The 19,255-nt window shown below is 54.3% G+C and overlaps 1 protein-coding gene across 2 annotated transcripts in view; it reads left to right on the top strand.

Moving 5' to 3' along the window:
* WSCD2 (WSC domain containing 2) overlaps positions 1–14,362 on the top strand; it is a 115,292-nt gene extending 100,930 nt beyond the window's left edge. The window contains exons 6-7 of one of the 2 annotated variants that reach the window (XM_054510475.2): positions 5,962–6,162; positions 12,259–14,362. In XM_054510475.2, the coding sequence (XP_054366450.1) occupies positions 5,962–6,162; positions 12,259–12,611 (554 nt within the window). In that variant the 3' untranslated portion in view covers positions 12,612–14,362. The remainder of the gene's footprint in view (positions 1–5,961; positions 6,163–12,258) is intronic. The other variant, XM_045887442.3, reaches the window with a different exon arrangement.
* Positions 14,363–19,255: the final 4,893 nt, after the last annotated feature.

Raw genomic sequence — 19,255 nt, 5'->3', positions numbered from 1 at the left:
GGATGTGGTACCATTTCCCAGATGCAAAAACCGAGACTTGGAGAGAAGAGGTAACTTACTCCAAGTCACACAGATTGTTTTCAACGGGCTGGTGAGGGATTCTACCCTAGGGTGTCCCAGTTTCAAAGCCCACATTCTTACAATTCCCATCACCCAGGCAAGAAGGCCCTGGGGGTTCTTACTGGGGAACTGAAAACCGTGCGTGTAATGCCCATTGGATGTGAGGCCCCCTCCCAGGTCTGGCAGAGGGGAGTATCAGGGAAGCAGCTCTGTTTGTGAGAGGTTTTGTCTATATGTGGGGCAGCCCGTGGCTGTGGATGTTTGTGTCTGCAAACCAGATGAAGACCCCCTTCCTGGCTGTGTGACTTTGAGCAAGTTTCTGCACCTCTCTGATCTTGCATCATCATGCGCAAATCAGAGATCACAGTATGTACCTGGTGAGGTCATTTGAAAGGTAATGAGTTGCTACGTGTAATACGCTTAGCCCAGAGTAAGTGTGCTGTCGATGTAGGCTGTGACTAGTACGGTCTGGGGGCCAGGCACTGGCCAGGCGCAGCTGGTGTTGACATCCCTGAATCCCAGCTCAGGGAGAGCCAGGGGGGGCATCCGTCTGAGGGTGAGAAGCAGGAGGGCGGAAGGTCAAGAAGGATGGAAAGGGGCAGGTTGAAGGATGGAGTTAGCAAGGGGTAGGGTCTGCCTTAGAATCCCAACTTTTTGTATGCTGATGAATTTTTGGTTTGGGCTTAAGCCGTCATTTATTGAGCACGTACTATGTTCGAGGCTCCAAGCTGAGGGTTTGTCACTCTTATACCAGGATTTGAACCCAGGCTTGGCTGCCAGCAGTCTCTATGCTTTTAAACACTACGTTGTGCTGCCTTTATGGGGGTTGCTGGGAGGAACCCAGGCAGGGTCTGGAATCTCTCTGGCTTGTCCTGGAGAGTGGCAGGGAGAAGCAGACTCAGGAAGCATCCCATGGCTGGCCCACATCCTAACCTCCCTGTGGCTGAGGCAGGAACCCTGTTCATGGAACTCTACAATGTGACAAATATATGGGTCCTTCAGGATCATCAATCCAGGGATGCAAAGTGGTTTCATCTCATGTGTCCATTCCAGTGAACCCCTGTTTTAGGTTGATGTGTTAAGAAGGATTCTGAGGTTCTCTTGTCTTTCAGAAACAAAGTGCCTTAATCTAGTAGTGATGCCTGTTGAGGGAGTAGAAGGGGGAATGGTGGGCTATGTGCCAGATATTAGCACCTCTGATCTAACTCAACCTCCTAACTTCAGGCAAAGGGAAACAATCTTAAGAGGGAGTCAGGGGCTTGAATCTTCAGACTGAACTCTGTCACTTATCAGGTATGGGACCTTGGGCAAGATTTCTTTACTTCTCTGAGGTTCAGTTTCCCCATTTATAATATGGGGATGTCAATAGTGAATGCACAGTGGTTTTGAAAAAAAAAATATAAGACAATGTGTGTGAAGCTATGGTGTTAAAATAGCTTCAGTCCGTCCTGCTAACCCCAAGTCCCTCCCCACATCACCTTTGCAGCTGAGAGATACTTAGCTTAAGGAAGCCCTCAAACCCTGGGGGGTGGAGCATGGGGGCAGGATTTGCCCTCCCTGGCTGGCCGATCTGCTGCCCCTTTAGCGCATCGGACTCCAGGTAGGAGGAGGTCTTCGTAGTTTGAAAGCATGCTAGCCGTGTGCAGGCGGCTTTCCTCGCCCTGGGACGTCAGTCCCCGCCCCCAGCCCATCCTAGCTCTTCTGCCTGGAAACCTGCTCCCCAAGCCGCAGGTCACACCCCCTCTGCAGTATCTCTGGCAGACCCACGTGTCCTCCTGTCTTATCTTCCTTGTACCCAGGGCCCTCCTTCATCGTGGTCCTTATTATTATGAATACGTCATGTACCTATTAATAATACTAAGCATCGTGGGTGTTTATTGAATGTCTGCAATGGGCCCAGCTCTGGGGTGGGTGCTTTATATATTTTGTGATTCAGGCTTGGGCGGGGGTGTGCAAAAGTGGACAGGACTCCCCCAAGAGGAGCGGAGGGAGTCCCAGGCAGAGGCCATGGGGGTAGGCAGAGACGGAGGCAGCATCAGGAGGAAACAGTGGGATCGGTCAATGTCCCAGTTTGGTGGCATTGGACGATGGGAGAGGTGAGGGCTGGGAGCGTGACGCAGGAGGGGCAGCCAGGACTGGTAGGCAAGGGCCCTGAATGCACACTCTCCTGGGGTCACAGGCCCGGCAGGGAGTGGGGTATGGAGGGATTTCAGGCCGAGGAGTGGTGTGCTGAGATGGGCATGTGTGAAATACCCCTCTGGCCACAGAGCTTGGATAGGATGTTCAGCTGCAGGGACAGCAGTGGGGGACAAGGGGACAGTGGGAAGGACATTAGGAGCCCATTGATTGGAAGTGAGGGGCCTTGGTGATGGGCCCGGAGGGGCTGGTTTCTGTAGAATGAGCTGATGATCCAGGGACTCCTGCTGATTGGAGGATTTTTTAGTTTCCTCCCTCGTCCCTGCCACTAACTAGCTCGATAACCCCCACCCCGGCTTGAAACCTCGATTTCATCCTCTGTAACAAGCTTGCATTGGGTGGGTGACCCCCCGAGCCCTCCTAGGTCTGATGGGCTGCTTGGCACTTTCTCTGCATCCGTCTCTTCTCTCATCCTGGCAACAGCCTGCCCCCCTTAGGGACTGCTGAGTGAAGGAGGGATGGAGGGAGAGCATGAGTGAGTGGGTGGGTGGGTAGATGGATTCTCCCCTCCTGGAATCCAAGTGTCGTACCACTTGAGTTCTGCCTCCTCTTCCCATTACCCAGAGAGGCTGGTCATCTGCAAAACATGATTTTCTTGGTGTCTGTGTCCCTCTGTCCGTCTCTCTTTCTTGGTCTTGCTCTGTCTCCCTCTTTTTCCTTCCTTGTCTCTCTCTGATCTTTTTCTTCTTTTGTTTCTGTGTCTGCGTCTCCCCTTCCTCCTCCCTCTCCCTAGGCCTCCTCTCCCCTCTCTGTCCCCCTCCCCATCTCAGGGATCCCACTGCCCCCGAGTGCAGGCTCCAGCTCTGTGGCCTGAAAGAATGCAGAGGCAGGAGGGGCTGGGATGACTGCCCAGAGTTGGCAGGGCCCTTCTCTGCTCCTGGGGGCCCACAGATGCCACAGGGTATCCATGAGGCAGGCCCTTGGATTCCTGAGGACTGCCTCAAAATAGAGCCCATAATCCCTGGAGGACCAGCAGCCTCCCGGGTATCCATGTGCAGAGCCAGGGTGGGGGGCCTTTCCTGCCCTTCTCCACGACGGCTTCCTTAAAGGCAAAATGCACAGGCAACTGTCATAGTGGGGGCGGGGGGGCTGGGAAGGGGGAAAGGAGAACACATAGCTTATTCTCTCTGTGGCCCTAAACCCCCAAGTTTATTTCTCCAAAGCCTCGGACCGTTGCCTGGCTCCTCAATCCCTCTGAGGTCCCGTGGGTGCCCCAGATGAGCTGCTATTGTGGGGAACCCTCAAAGGAATGGGATTGAAATATACCACACTGAGGCAATGGAGGAGCTGGGTCCTGCATCAGGGAGAGCGGAGAGGGGGCCTCCTGGTGGTGGAGTTCAGCAATTCCGCTCTGGCCCCCGGCTTGCATCCCTCATTGCTCCGTAATCACCTAGAGGACCCTCCCTGGAGGACTACGGAGCAACCCTAGTTTCTCAGGCAAGCGGATCCCACGCGACTTCTTAAAGGCTCCTTCCCAGACACGGAAATCCTCTCTCTGGGAGGCATTGTGCTAAATGGATTTGTCTCCACCTCCCAGCTTTTCCAGTGCACCTTACAGACTAACTTCTTAGGCGAACCACATCTGGAATCTAGAGCAGGTCTTTTCCGATGTACATAGTCTTTGTATCTTGGTAAACGTGGTGCTAGGTTAACTCCATCTTGTAAGAGAGAGAAATGGGATCTAGGTCTCACAAAACAGGAGAGCTGATTTAAACTAGTGCGACCACTCCGCCAGGTTTCTATTTATGTCTTCTCTGAAAACTTGTATGTGTTCTTGTGTAATCCCCACGCATGTTTTTCTCTTGCTGTGCTCGTGCTGAAATACATTTTGGCAAAGATAAAACATAATTCTAGATGGGAAGGTCCTTGTCTGCATCATGAGGCTCTTTACCGATGGCATGCATGACTATGTACCTTGAAATCGGCTCCAGTGCCACCTTGTGGGTCAACATCTGTGTCCCAGGCTCAGTTCTCAGGCTCCCAGACGCCACTCCTCATTGTCCCATGACAATTGGTCCATGGGCCTCAAAGGCTTTGGGTGATTATTTCCTTGTGGGCAGGGGCCAGTGTACTTCCTGCAGCCTCACTTGGCAAGTCCCAGGATGGACTCTGGCTCAGGAAATGTCAGGAAATGACATTCCATTCCTTGTGACCCTGGCGGCGGGGGGGGGGGGGGGGGTGTACCTTTCCTGAAACCCGATCTCCAGGAACAGGAGTAGGTACCATGCTGGCCTCATTTGAATCCACCTTAAAAGCCTCAGAAACCTTTGTACTTGGGGCAAAGGGAGAAAAGGGGAGGTAGGGTGGCTTCTCGGCCCATCATGGCCCCCCAAGACTTGTTCTCATTGAGCTGCCATTGATGGAAGTCGTCCTCTGTGCCTCATTGATTTTCTCGAACAGCTCTGTGAGAGAGAAGTGGCATGGTTCTGTTTTATAGATGAGGAAACAGAGGCCCAAAGAAATAACACGGAGTTGGAAACACAGCCGTTATCTTGAAGGCCTCATCTGAGAACATTTCTACTTGGCTTTCAAGATGCCATCCAAGTGCCTTAGCTCCCGGGAGAGCAGGAGGCCCAAGAACTCAGTCTCAGGTGCCTGGATGGCTTGGGTTTGAATCTCAGCTCTGCATCCTGCTCACTCTAGAGCTTGGGGAAATTCTTTGATCTCCCTGTGCCTCAGTTTCCTTATCTATAAAATCTCTCCTAGGATCATTGAGAGCATGGAGTTGCCTAACTAATAAAAGGCTCAGACCAGCGTCCAGCACACAGTTGGCGCCAGAGAAACATTCTCCAACAACCCACAACTTTTCTCAGTTTCTCAGCTTTTGAAAGGAAAATCTGATCATGTCCCGCCTTCTTTTGCTTAAATCCTTTTTCAGGGCTGTCTAATCTTTGTGGTCTTAGTACTGAGCTCTCCATCGCAACCACTACAATCCCATCCGGCTTCACACTCCCCTCTTTTCTGCTCTCAGAAGTCATGCAGTGAGACATTTCTTCTGACCCACCCCAGGACCTTCGCATGTGCCGTTCCCAGCACCTTTCCCATCCTCTCTTGGGCTAGTAAATTCCTCCTTCTCCTTCACATGTCAGCTTAAGCCGCTCTCCCTGCAGGAAACCTTTCTGGATGCCGCCTCACTAGGTCAGTGATCTGGGCTAGGCTGTTGGGGCTGCTCAGCACCCGCCTGCAGGTTGTGCCCATGTCTGTTCCGTGAGTCTCTCACCACCTGGGAGCAGTAGCCTTCTAGCGCCTCCTCACCCTGATGGCAGAAGCACACAGGAACCTGTGATGCACCTTGGGACTGCGACAGAGACGTACTTCTGTCCTCCTTCCACTGGCCAGAGCGAGTCATACGGCCATTCCCCGGGGATGGAGATGCCACCCAAAGAGGACTCCCCCAGTGTGTCCCTGTCAGGTGCTTCTTGGGGCATCTGGGCATTAAATCGCTGCCTCCTCTGCAGCTTGCTGGCTCACTGTGTTCGTGGATGTCATGATCTGCCTTATCTGGCTCCCAAAGACAGCAAGACCCATGACTATTTTTGCAGATTTTACTCCCAAACGTCAGCACAGTGCCCGGCACAGAGTAGGTGCTCAGTAAATATGGAAGGAAACGAGTGAAGACGGGAGGATTCCTGAGGTGGCCGGGGGGACTGGGCGGGACTCACCTCCCTGGGCTCACTACCCCGCCCCCCTCCTTGATGGTGGCAGGGTTCAAGGGCGAGCGGGACCACTGGCGCAGCGGCAGGACCATCTGCATCAAGACGCACGAGAGCGGCCAGAAGGAGATCGAGGCCTTCGATGCCGCCATCCTGCTCATCCGTAACCCCTACAAGGCGCTCATGGCGGAGTTCAACCGCAAGTACGGCGGGCACATCGGCTTTGCTGCGCATGCCCACTGGAAGGGCAAAGGTACAGCTGGGGTGGAGGGGGTGGAGGGGGTGGGGTGCAGCCAGTGCTGTCTGCTGCGAGGGACCCAGAAGGGCTCCCCAGGGCCCACCGCCGCCTGAGCAGCACCTGCTGGGAGACGGGTGATGTCCTAGCCCAGCCGTCAAGGGCCTGGGCTCAAGAGCAAGACTCCCTGGGTTCAAACCCTAGCTCCATCACTACCTCCCTGAACTTAGGCTTGTCCCTTCTATAAAATGGGGGTAATAATGGCGGGGCTCTAAGAATTCAATCCCTTAAAAACAGTAAACGTGACTCATTATGGAGACGAAGGTGCTCATGTAATTGATACGGGATGGATGGAAATGGTTTTAAGAGCCCTTTCCTGGGAGTCAGGAGACAAGAATCCAGCCCATGGTCATGAGGTCACTTAGGAGCCCCTAGAACCACTGCTAACAACTCCGGGTTGTGAGGCTCAGAGATGTTAAGTGACTTGTACCAAGTCACACAGCCGGGAAGTGACAATGTTGGCCCCCCAGCAGTGAATCTTAATATGATTGGGGTTTGAGACTCACCTCTGGCACTTAGTAGATGACGGCTGTGTGACGGAAGGTCTCACTCCAGAGCCGGTGGCCCACGATAATGGTGAGAGCTTTGAAGTCAGACCCAACCTCTAGCATCTTGAGTATCTTTAACTCCTCTGGCTCTCAAAATCCCATATCCAATATCACCCACATCTCCATCACTGTAGGGAGAGTCTTTAAAACCCATAATTAACCCTGTTTTAGAGATGGGACAAGCTAAGTTCAGGGAGGTGAAGAGGCTTTTCCAGGAGGTAGTGGACCTGGGGTTTGACCCCAGACAGTTTTGCTCCTGAGCCCAAGCCCTTAACCACTGTGATAATGGATGGGACAATATGTCGATGGAACAGTGGGATCACTCAGTCCAGGACGTGCTCCGTAAATGTGAGCTCCCTCCACCTTAGCCTCCAGGAATCAGGCTGCTCCAGCCTCAGCCTTGAGGGGTGCTTTCTACTTCACCCCTCCTAAAGCTGCTCTAAAGCTCCCCCCCCCCCCCCCCGCAAAGAGGTCCTGCGCTTGGCAGCATGGTGTTAATGCAGCAATCCAGCGGTTAATGATGTCATTCCTTAAAACCCTTGCACCTGTCTGGCCAACTGTGCCCTGGGTTCCCAGTTCAGTCAAGGGGGTCCTCTGTCCCTCCCCTTGCTTCACTCCCCATCTCCGAGGGTGGAAGCTTAGACAGGTGGTGACATTTGTTCTATTGTTCCACAAATAAATCAGAAACCTCTTCTGGGAACAGTTGAAAATGAACACTCCTCAGGGCCAGGCTGAGAAGTCTGCAGGTGCACTTGGCAGAGGCCTGGCCTGAGCAGAGTCCTTTCCTGCCCAAAGGACCTGGAGGACCAAGCCCAAGGGTCGTCAGCCCAGCCGCATGGCAGCCACACATCCCTGGAGGAGTGTGGGCAAATCCCAGGGCCCCAACCATACCAGGACCATTGCTAGAGCGGAATCTGGGCATCTGTATTTTTTTTTTTTAAAGCTCCCTGCTGCTTCTGGAGTGCAGGTAGGACCAAAAACCACTGATTGATCCTCTGTTGATTAACAGGGAAACTGAGGCCTAGAGAGAGGCAGGGACCTGCCAAGGTCATTCAGGACCTTAGGGGAGGGAGTAGAATCCAGCTCTCTGCCTCCCAGGCATCCTGCTGCCCCCAGGGATAAGGGAGGGACCTCATTTGGGAAGCTCTGAACTCTGAGTACTTTGCATTCATTAGGTCATCTAAACCTAATGCCCAGAGGAGGTAAGAAAGGCTGCCCATCCAGGTGGCATTCCATTGCACAGGTGAGAAAACCATCCCAGGAAGGGCGCAATCACATGGCTAAGCCTTCCCCACCCCAGGCTTGACTGAACTGGGGTGACTTTGTGATGAGTTCACAGCTTCGGACGGGCTTGGCACCTGGTCTCAGGTCCAGGCAGTTCCAGTCTTCCTCAGGGCAACTGGGAGCTTTCAAACCGCAGATTAGGGAGGAGTCAGGACAGGCGGAACCACGGGGCTGCAGGGCAAGGGAGAGAGGAGGTTCCAGCACGCACATCTGCTGGCGGGGGCCTCGGGTCCCCCACAGTAGTTGGGGATGGGGAGCCTTCTCCCTGCATCCCCTCCCAGGCTGACCCAGGTCTTCAGGGCTCCGGGAGCCTTCCCCCAAAGAACCCATTTCTTTCTTTGCGCTCTGCTTTCCCATCTGGTCCCTGGGCACTGGAGTCTGAGACCCTGGCTTTGGGGTACCCACACCAGCCGCAGCAGTAGCCCTGGGAAACTGGTTAGAAATGCAGATTCTCTGGCCCCACCCCGACCTGCTGAGTCAGAAACTCTGGGAGGGGGCCTGGCAAGCTGTGTTTTCCCAATCCCTCCAGATGTTTCTGACGCACCCTCCAATTTAAGAACCACCACTTTAAACCCGTGCTGCTCAGAGTGGGGTCTCTGCAGCAGAGCCTAGACCCCACCTGGAAGACCTTAGAAAAGCCTGTCTGAGCCCTCAGGCTCCCTGAATGGGAATCTGCATTTGAACAAGATCTCTACCCCCACCCCCAGAAGCTTCCCATGCACTTGAAGGTTTGAGCATCACTGCTTTAGTAGGTGAGGGTCCCCCCCGCAAGAATAGAGTTCCCCCAGCTGCTGAGCACATCCATCCCACCCTGCCGGTGCCCCCTTCCCATGTAGAGCTGGGGAAAGGCCCTTGCACCCCCCCATTTTTGGTTCCATAACGTTAATTTTACAATCTCCCTGGAGTGGGGCCAAAACAAAGTTTTATGTGATACGATTACACAAGGTGAATTGTCCTGGATCTGTTTAATGAAACAGACTGTGTTTAATGATTCTGCGGGGCATTAAGCGCAGTTAGGCTATTCATCAGGCCCCGGTTCCTCCAGACACAAGGGAGCGCAGAGGGGCCGGCGGGACCCTGCTAGGTGCTGCGGGTGACAGTTTGGCAGAACCGGCACCGTGACCCACGGTGAAGGGGATCCTGTACTCATCAGGGCTTTTGTTTTTAATTTTCTTCTTTCCAATGAAGTAGTTCAGGAGCCCCCAGGGAGGAATTCCGGGGGGTAGGCAAACAGCTGTTGCTGAAGCAGCTTGGGGCGCTCAGGTGTTGTCGGCGGGAAGCTCTGACCCAGCTGATGGGACATGAGGGGGTGCATCTTGGTGACGCCAGGGCACCCACCTCAACAGTCCTCGTGACGGCAGTCGGCATTGAGGGACGACCTCCTGGTTCCCAGGCCCGCGGTCCTTGGCCCTGTGCTTCCATTCCATCTGTACATGCAGGATGCAGGTCTTAGCACAGTTTTGCGGATGGGTAAACTGAGCCGCAAGGAGACCGACTGAGGTCCCCACACTGTCACAGCTAACGTAGAGAGGAAGAGGGTTGTGAATGCTGCCAGTCTGCCTCCAAAGTGGGCTGTGCACAGACCCCGAGTCTTGGATGACACCTGAAGGAGCTGATCCGAACAGGAGCTCTGGAAGGGCTTGTAGGAGGGCGGGAGCCAGGCTCAGTCTGGATAGACAGGGTTCGAATCCTGTCTCGGGCAAGCAAGGTATGGCCTGGAGCAGCCTCCTTCCCTCCCCCCCGAACCTCCCCGTGTATAAAATGGGGCTAGTAATCCCCCCTCTCCAGGCTTCTTGGGAGCAGAAAACGTAAAGTGATGGACACACAGCAGGTGCTCAGGCCCCATAGGCTCCCATCCCAGGGCGATCTGCCATCAACAAGGGGGCCGTGCCATCTCCAGCCCATCTGCACCCAAGGCTGGGGCCACCCTCTGCAGGACCCCAACCACCATGCAGACAGGTCCTCCCTCTTCCTTGAGGACCACTGTGCAGCCCCCCTCCAGCAAATACTTGAGATGGTTGGTCAAAAGTGGCCAAGCCTAGAAATCCGACCTGCATGCTCCTGGGCGACAGAGTCCCGCCTTCATCCACCTGGGCCTCTACCGTAAGAGTGCTCAACCAGCAGGGATGCAGCAGGGGACTCAGGAGGGGGCAGATGCTAAAAAGAAAAAAAAAAAAAAAAAATTACAACAGATTATGTACATGCTCTATGTTTTTCTAATCACTCAGATACATCTGGTCTTAACCCATTACAACAGTGTGGGCCCAATTAGCCAGATACCTTGTAAATCAACTATCGTAAAGAGAAAAGCTATCCTCGTCCCCAGCATCCGTGTTTCCCTAGCAGCAGTGGTGGTCCAGGGGGGTGCGGGGGGAGAAGGAGCCTCACCACAGGGTCTGATGTGTTTTGCAAAGAAATAGGAACCCTTTATCATGTCACAGTTGGGCGGTGGGGAATTCCAATTTAGTTCAACAGCCATTTATTGAGCCCCTGCTGGGGGTACGGCAGGGGGAGGAAGTGGGGCTGAGGCTGCTGGTGCCTGGGAAAGATCGGGACCTGGCCTCAGACAGGCCTAGTTTGGATGGTGCTGCCTGGCTGTGTGCCCTTGGGCCAGTCACTTCCCCTCTCTGAGCCTCCCATTTCCTCACTGGTGATACAAGTCAACAGTAGCCCTTTCCTTTCAGGGTAGTCTTTAGGATTAAATGAGATCGTAGGTACCCATCACCCAGCAAAGGAGGAGGATTGAGTTACTAAGAACGAAAAGGGCTCCCCCAGCCTTGCTTAGGAGACTCACAGACCCTCGTTCAATAAGCAGATCCCTCTGGAGGGTGCAGGGTGGTGTTGCCACTGTGAGAAGCAGTGGGTCTGGCTTCAGGGTTTCGGAGCACCTGCCCCGTGACTGTCCAGTGGGGCTCAGGATCCCTTTCTCCCTTCCCGACGTCCTCCATGACACCCGCCACCCCTGCAGTTACCTGGCTTCTCGTTCTGCCCCTTTCAGCAGCTCCAGGGCTGGCTGGTGGCTCTTTGAGGTTCTCTCTGGGGCTCCCCAAGCAATCACCCACATTCTGTTGTAGCCTGCCTTCAAGTCAGACCATCCTAACACACCTTCCCCAGGCTGGTGGCAGTCCCCCCTGCCAGATTACCACAGCAAGGTAATAAACTGCAAAAACAACAAAACAAAACAAACAAAAAAACCCAAACCGTAATAAAAAGTAGAACAGTAAGGCAAGGATAACAGTACAGATAATCCGACTTAAACTATACCCCAGCCCAGTCTACTGGGGAGACCGACAACATATGTGGGGGGTGTGGAGGGGGCAGTGAAGCCCAGAGACTGCACCCGCCTGAGCTTGGGGAGTCCAGGAAGACGATGTCCCATCTCAGAACAGAATAATGGCGGGAAGAGTAATAGGCAACATTTACTGAGCACCTACTGGGTACGGGGCACCATGCTAAAACCCTCATATGCTTTGTTTGTTTCTGGGCAAGTCCTTTTTATTTTTTATTTAAATGCAAGTTAGTTACCACATAGTGTATTATTCATTTCGGGGTAGAATTTAGGGAGTCATCAGTTGCATATAACACCCAGTACTCATTACATCAAGTGCCCTCCTTAATGCCCTTCACTCAGTGACCTCATTCCCCCCATCCAAACCTCGTATGCTTTTATCCACTTCTCTATACAAAGGTCCTATTAGCACCCTGAGAGTAGATACCATTACTAAACAGGGTAGCTAGGACTACACAGGATAACTTGATAGTTAAAAGCCCAGACTTTGAAACCAGGCTGTTTGGTTTCAAATCCTGGCTCTGCCAATTAGTAGCTGTGTGACCTTGAGCAAGTTACTTGACCTCTCTGTGCCTCACTTCTCTATTAAACAAAGAAAAGGCTGATAACCTGTCTCACAGGGCTGTCGTGAGGCATTTACTAGTTATACTAATACAAATGTATATAAAAATAGAGTCACACGCATTTATGGAGAAGCCTGGGCCGGGCCTGCGGTAAGCACCCCGCAGGGGTTACTGTTCTCCCCAAAGAGAAGGAAAGGCTGAGAACGTTCCAGGCCGCAAGCTACAGCATGGAGGTGGGAGGGACCGGGCCAGTCTGGGATGGGAAGGAGCGAAGGGTGTTGCTGTAACTAACTTGTTCACGGCCACTGCCGTTTGACCCTGATCCTTTGAGCCCCTCCTCTGACTGGGCCCTGCCTCTTCTCCCCCCCAGAGTGGCCGGAGTTCGTGAGGAACTACGCGCCGTGGTGGGCCACTCACACGCTGGACTGGCTCAAGTTCGGCAAGAAGGTGCTGGTGGTGCACTTCGAGGACCTGAAGCAGGAGCTCTTCGTCCAGCTGGGCCGCATGGTCAGCCTGCTGGGCGTGGCCGTCAGGGAGGACCGGCTGCTGTGCGTGGAGGGCCAGAAGGATGGCAACTTCAAGCGCTCGGGGCTGCGCAAGCTCGAGTACGACCCCTACACGGCCGACATGCACAAGGTCATCTCTGCCTACATCAAGATGGTGGACGCGGCCCTCAAGGGGAGGAACCTCACAGGCGTCCCCAATGACTACTACCCCAGATGATGCGTCGGGTGGGGGGGGGGCCGGGAGTCCCCACCCAGCCGGGGGGTCTCGAGACGCCCTGGGGACCCCCCACCCGCCTGTCCTCTCTGGTTTGGGGACAATCCCTATGGCTGCTGGTGGCCCTCAGGGAGTTTCCTGCATGACGAAGGAAGCTCAAGGCAAGAGACCGTCTGGGCACTCCCCACCCTACTCCCAGTCCCACCCTTGGAGGCGGAGGGGGCCGCCGGTTTGGGGGCGCTCCAGCCACATGGACCCTTTCCTGTCTCCCGTGCCCCTGACCCCACCCCCTTGGGGGTCCCACCTGTGGGAGGGAGGGCTCACGGTGTCCCCGAGACGTGGGTGCCCCATTGCAGAAGACAAGGATCTTGATTCGAGCGCTAAAGGGACCGTTGCAGGAGAAAGTGGTCCCGGATGCTCTTCCCTTCTGGGCTGAGCACTCACGGCCTCCCCTTTTCTCCTCCACCCCCGGGGAAGCAGAGGCACCAACATGGACCCAGGCCCCTTCCGCTGGAAGAAGGGTCTCTGACATGCCCGGTGGGCTACGGAGGCAGTGGTGCTCCCAGGAGGTGAACGGGTCCCCCAACGTGGGCCCCAGCTCCTGAGAAACAATTTGGTTGCCAGACCACCTCAAGGGCCAGAATGCTGCCCTTTTCTTCCCCCCCCCCCCCCCCGCTGTAGCCAGGAGGGGACCTTGGCATCTTTGATCCCGCTTCCAGGGTTCCTCAGGCGCCAGCAGTTAACCCCAGGATGGCCACACACCACATGCAGAACCTTGAGTAAGACTGACGGCCCCAGGGGCCTCTCTCCATGGTGGGGCCCACTGATCCTACACTGCCCTCCGACCCTTACCAGGGGGTCCTTTACTATCCAGGTTAGAGAGCCAGGAGTACTCCAAAATCAGGTGGGACCTTGACCCCCAGAGACCCCCACTAGCTTCCCAGACTTCCCCTTGGTCATAGTCCCATGGGGCCAGCTTCCTGGAAATGGTTCTTGAAGGAAGAGGATGGTTCTTCCATTTCCATAGAAACACTCTCCCCTTGGTGGTAAGACATCAAACCAAAGGATTCTCAAGGACCTGGGGTGCTAGTCACCGGTCTTAGAAAGCCCTAATTCAGGATCCCATCGTTCCCCCCCTGCGCCACCTCGGATACCGGTGGTTTCACCGCCAGCCCACACCTGCGCCTTCCCCTACCACGTAGATGCAAAAGCCATAGGTCCCAGATCTTTGCTATTCTGTCTGGAGCAACCCCCCCGTCAGCCCCTCTGAAGGCTTGGGGTGCAGGTAAATGCTTGTTCCCAAATACCCGAGAGACTGGAGAAGGCGAGTGTAAAGAGATATATTTTTTTAAGAGGAATATAACGAATACATTCTGCCCCTTGGCACCTGGCCACGCAAAGAGAAGAAGGGCTTAGGGATTGGGCCTGTGGTTCTCCTCCCTGATCCCCTCATCTGTGGGATTTGGCGGCCCCCCCAGGGCCCAGCCAGGGGGCCCTGAATGTATTTTGTACCATGTTTCTTTCCCCCAGCTAATTTCTAGTCTTTCAAGAAGCCGTAGAGGGTGTGGCCTCCCCTCCCACGTGGATGTCCGTGCTCTCTGGGAGACCCCGGGTCCAAGACCTGGGCCCATTCTGCGGGTGGTCACCTCGGGCCACAAGCCTCTGTTTGAAGATTCCTCAGGTCAACATCATTAAAAGCGAGTTTTGTTGATTATTCTACCACAGGGTAGAGTGTTGTATAAGGCGAGTTCACAAATGGGCTTTTCTTTTTTTGGTGTAAGGCAATTGTTCTGGGGCTGGTGGTTGCTTCTGTGCCTGGGAAGTAAGGGGGGGGGGTTGTGTGTGTGTGTGTAAAATTGTGGTCACCTGCCCTTCTGGGTCTCGAGACTGTCCCCCATGTTGACGCAGTGACCGCCCCATTTCTAAGCTGTGAGTGCAGGCTCCCGTGTGTGGACTTGAGCGTGTGTAGAGGGGGGAACGGGCCAGAGTGTGGGAGCCCCTGGCCAGAGAAGGGGCCTGTCGTGGAGGGGTGTTTCCTGCCTCCGCCCTTTGTCCTCGGTAAGTGTGCGTGTGTGCGGGGGTGGGGGGGGTGCGTAGGTATGGAAGAGGGGATCTAGGAGGGGTGTCTTGTGTGTGAGCAAGTGTGCAGTGCTGTGCACTTGTGTGTGCAGAGAAAAACCAGTGAAGGCACAAGGGAGAAGCAGCAAAGGCTTCTGGGAGGAACGAGGGTTTATATACTGCCTTGTGGACAGAACCGGGGAGGGAGGTGGTAAGCAGAGCTGGGGGAGGCAGAGACTTCTCCGCAGCAGTGGGGAGAGCTCTGGAGGAGTGGGGGAGGCAGCCTACCTGGCCCCAGCCCTGGGTTCTCTGAAGTAGGAAGGGGGAGGGAAGAGCTCAAAGGGCGGGGCGGGGGGGGGGGGGGGAGAAGAGTGTGAGGTTGCTCCAGGACCAAGGGCAGGGTCTTTCTCTTCTGAGGCTTGGTGTTGGCTTCAGAAATTCTCTGAGGACTCACCAGCCCCAGGCTGAATGCTCCAACCCAGTCTGACCTGGTCACAGACTGAGTCCCAATCCTACAGTCTTGATCTTGTTGGACAGCTGAGCCCTAGTTCTCAACACCTACTGATCCATGATCCTGTCTCATACTGATGCCCGATTCCAGCCCCATGTCGAACCTTGGCCCTACCCATACTGAGTCCCGACCCAGGTCATTGGTGACACTCCAAACGAGGTCATAGGCTAAACCCTGACCTGCCCCCAAACCAGTGCTGGTGTGTGTCTGGACTGAGCCTGAATCTGCCACAACTCTGATTCTGGTTGGAGACTGAGCCTCAGTCCTGGCCCTGGAGGAGTCTTTCCCTTGGTCCCTCTGGGCCCTCATCCAACCTCAGATCGAGCCTTGACTCTGGTCCCAAATTGAGCCCTGGAGCCCTGTGCCAATTTCTTTGACCTTTTCTACGGTCTCTCCCTCCCTGACCAGAAGGGAGGGAAGCCAGGGATCATCCAGACCCACGCTTTGCTGGACGCTCCGCCACAGATCTCACAGATCCTGTACCGTGTCCTCCTCCCCACCACAGAGCACTGCAGGGCAGGGGGGTGGCGAGATGGACAGTTTAGCAGCCTCTTCTCTAGCCAGTCTCTGCCCGTCTTCACTGCAACTTCAGCAACCCTCTCAATACAAATCTGTACTTCAGACCCAGAAGGGCCCAAGGGCTCATTCCTTCCACAAATATTTACTGGGCATCCACTGTGTGCCTGGCCCTGCTCTAGCTTCTAGAGACTTAAAGAGGAACAGAACAGACAAAAATCCCCGTTCCTGCACAGCTTACATTTTACCAAGTACCAACCAGATACCTGTAAGTGGCAGAAAGCTTTTGAGGATGGGATGGCGGGGCAAGAAGGCAAAGGCCCTACCTAGGTGGGTCCCGGCCAAATCCCGGGGGTTACTGACGACCCTAACGCATGGGAGCAACGCACACCAGTGCCTGAGACTGGCCGGAACTGGCCCAAGCCCCACAGAGGTCACAGCAGAACCGGGCCTTCTCCAGAAAGTGCTTCCATGCGCGCACACACACACACACACTCACACACAGACGGCACCCTCGCATCTGTGGAGGGGAGAGAGCCGGGGGATTCCAGGGGTTGCCCGGTGCAGGGGGAGGTGGCGCAAAGGGGATGCAGGGGTGGGGGGGCACAGAGGGAATACGGGGAGCATGTCCCACAAGGACCCAGCTCCTCCCAGAGGCCCAGACCCCTTCTCTCTCTCATTGGTTTCTCTCCATTTTTCTCCACATGCCTCCTGGGCTCCATTTCCCTCTTTCTGCTTTTATTTCTTCCTGTTGCTCATTAAACCTCTTCTGTCTTGTTCTCAACGCCCCCATTCTTATCTCTTCCTTGATTTCTGCTCTGTGCCAGCACCTGTTCATCTCTTGATCTCTGTCTCCCTGTCTCTTGCTCGCCCCCCAGCCTGGTTGTCCTCTCCTGTCTCCTCCTCCTCCTCATCATCATCTTCCCGGAGAGTGGGGGCGACTCTGCAGGAGGCAGACACAGTGAGACAAATGCTACCCAGGCCGGTAACCAAGGAAGTGGTTTCCTTAGCAACAGAACTGCAGGACGGGCTCCACTGCCCCGTCCCTTAGCTGTTACAGTAAGTACTGAGAGGGGGAAGGGGGCGCCAGGCCAGGAGTCCCCGGAAAGACACCACTGTCGGGACCCTGGGAGGGGACAGTGGTCAGTGCCTGGCACTCTGGGGACACTCCAACATAGGAGGGGTGGGGGAAGCACAGAGAGGCATGCAGAGGAATCCACAGGACCGGGGGACAGGCTGGATGTGGTGAGCGGGGCCACCAAGGTTGTGCCCATGACAGATGGAGAACGTGGGGCCTGAGGAGCAGGTGAGGGTGGGAGAAAAAGATGGCAAGCTGATACAGCTCCCTGGCCCCAAGCCTTCACCATCTAGTTGGGCTGAGACCGGGAGAGGGAAGGTGAGACAGGCACAGAAATACCTCCTGCAATTCTCCCTGCAAGAGAAGGTCAGTAATTTGCTCACATGACACACAAATTGGTGGCAACACTTGGATTCGAACCTGGGCATGATCCAGAGCCCGTCCACCAGAAGGTGGAAGGCAGAGAGGGTAGACTATGGAGAGGCAGAGAGAGAGACACAGGCAGAGAGACAGAGGAACAGAGAAGAGATTTAAATCACTGATTTGCCACTTTTTCCCCACCAGGAAAACAAATATATGTTCCATTTTTGAGAATTGAGGAAGGGGAGGGAGTAGACCACAGTGCCCAGCAGCACGATCGCTGTTGCAGTTATAAATAACAGTCCCCAAAGAAAACACCTGTCAAGATGCATTCCCTTCCTGGGAGAGAAATTGTGTCCCCGGTCCAGGTTGATATTTCAGTGACTCAGTGGGGGGTGGCAGGGGGGTGACAGGGGCGAAGGGCAGAAAGTTGATCAATGTAACACGGAAACCTCGCTCTGCTTTTCCCAAAATGCAATAAAACGTGCAGGCGAGGAAAGCTACAAATCCAGATGATATCTGTCCTCGCAAAAGCAACATGTTTATTTATCATGTTTGTGCGTTTACCATTTCCTCTCAAATTTACAGTCTGCAATCTGCCGGCGTGCAGGGGGAGAAACATGGAAATGAGAACTGGCAGAACATCGGGGAGGAAGAAATGATAAAATATTTATCCCCCCACTCCACCCCCTCCCCCCGCCCCAGCTGCCTTAAATCCAATTTCCAACAAAGGTGGGGATTGATCGGAGCAGGGCCTTGCATCTCTGCTTCGGGCCTCTGACGGCTAATTGAAACGAACAGTCCTTATGGAATGGAATGGAATGGAATGCGGGGGTAACGAGAGGATTTTTGTGTATTCTGGAGTCATTTGCTCAACAATTACGGGGAATGAACAGTCAACCAGAAGTGAGAGGGTCCATCTCGGTGTGGACCAGATTCCTGTGTGTCCTAAACGGGGAGGGGGTGGGGTAGGGGCACCAGGAAGGGGAAGGCAACCTTGGGGCCAAATTCTCTTCTGTGACCTGAGTTCGCACCCAACGTGTAATCAGTTACCTGGGCTTTCGAAGCTCAGAATGTCCACCAGGCCTTAGGTCAGACTTTCTGAGTCAGATTTTCCCAAAGATGGGAGCTCGGGGCGGGGGGGGGGGGGGGGGGGGGCACGGGGCACGGAAGAGGCAAAGGTGCGCTTATGGTGGTCTTACTGATGACCACTGGCCCCACTCTGGGCATCACCATAGCCGAAGCCTACAAAGGATTGTTGCTATCATCCACGCATCCCGGCTTTTCATGCATTGGGATCTCTGTACACCTCGAACTAGCTCAGTACCTGGCACATAGTAAGTGCTAAGAAAATGTGTGTGGGGCTGAGTAAGCGAATTAAGGAATACTAAAGGATACTCAGAGAAAAGCCACAAGTCATCAGCCAAAGCAGACTTGAGTTGTTATTCCCTTAGCTGCCCTGAATCTTATCTGCAGTAATACTGAATTAATTACTGACCCCCTGCTTGAATCCCCAAAGCCAATGGCTCAGCCCAGCCCACTCCTACTGGCTCTTGAGAAACAAGTGTGCACATCTCTTCTCAAATTCGTGTTCAGTGATGTCGCGCTGGTAGCTTGAAATCGGCTGTGGTGAGGGTATTTATACCATGGAAATTGGCGACTGCTACAAGTCAGGCAGAGTTGTCTTTCTGGGGGGTGGGGACAGCCGTTGTTAAGTATTTACCAGCACACCACTGCTCACAGCACACAGACACACACCCTCATACTATCCCCTCTTCCGGGAAAGCCTTTATCTGGTTAATATCTTTGCCTCCTTAGGACTTGGCTCAGGCTCTTCCTCCTCCAGGCAGCCTCCCCGGACTACGCAGACCAAATTCAGCTCTTCCTCTAACCTTGATCACAGCTTTAGACATGGCCATTGTTGTGATCACTTGAGTAATTTGGGATCGATCTCTATCTCTACCTCGCTCTTCTCACCAGGGCATGAGCTCTATTAGGGCAGAAACCATGTCTTTACCTCTGAATTTCCATGGCCCCCAACATAAACTAGGTAGTAAGCAAATATTGAGCCAATGAAAGAATGAAAGATCCCATTTAACACTATCCCCCAACCTCAGTGCTCAC

This window comes from Mirounga angustirostris, unplaced genomic scaffold, assembly GCF_029215605.1.
Source record: "Mirounga angustirostris isolate CCGP_5_RB_7025 unplaced genomic scaffold, mMirAng1.0.hap1 SCAF_14, whole genome shotgun sequence".
In the NCBI taxonomy this organism is placed as follows: domain Eukaryota; kingdom Metazoa; phylum Chordata; class Mammalia; order Carnivora; family Phocidae; genus Mirounga; species Mirounga angustirostris.
Note: the sequence above shows the minus strand (reverse complement) of the source record. Positions and strands in the feature narration are given on the sequence as shown.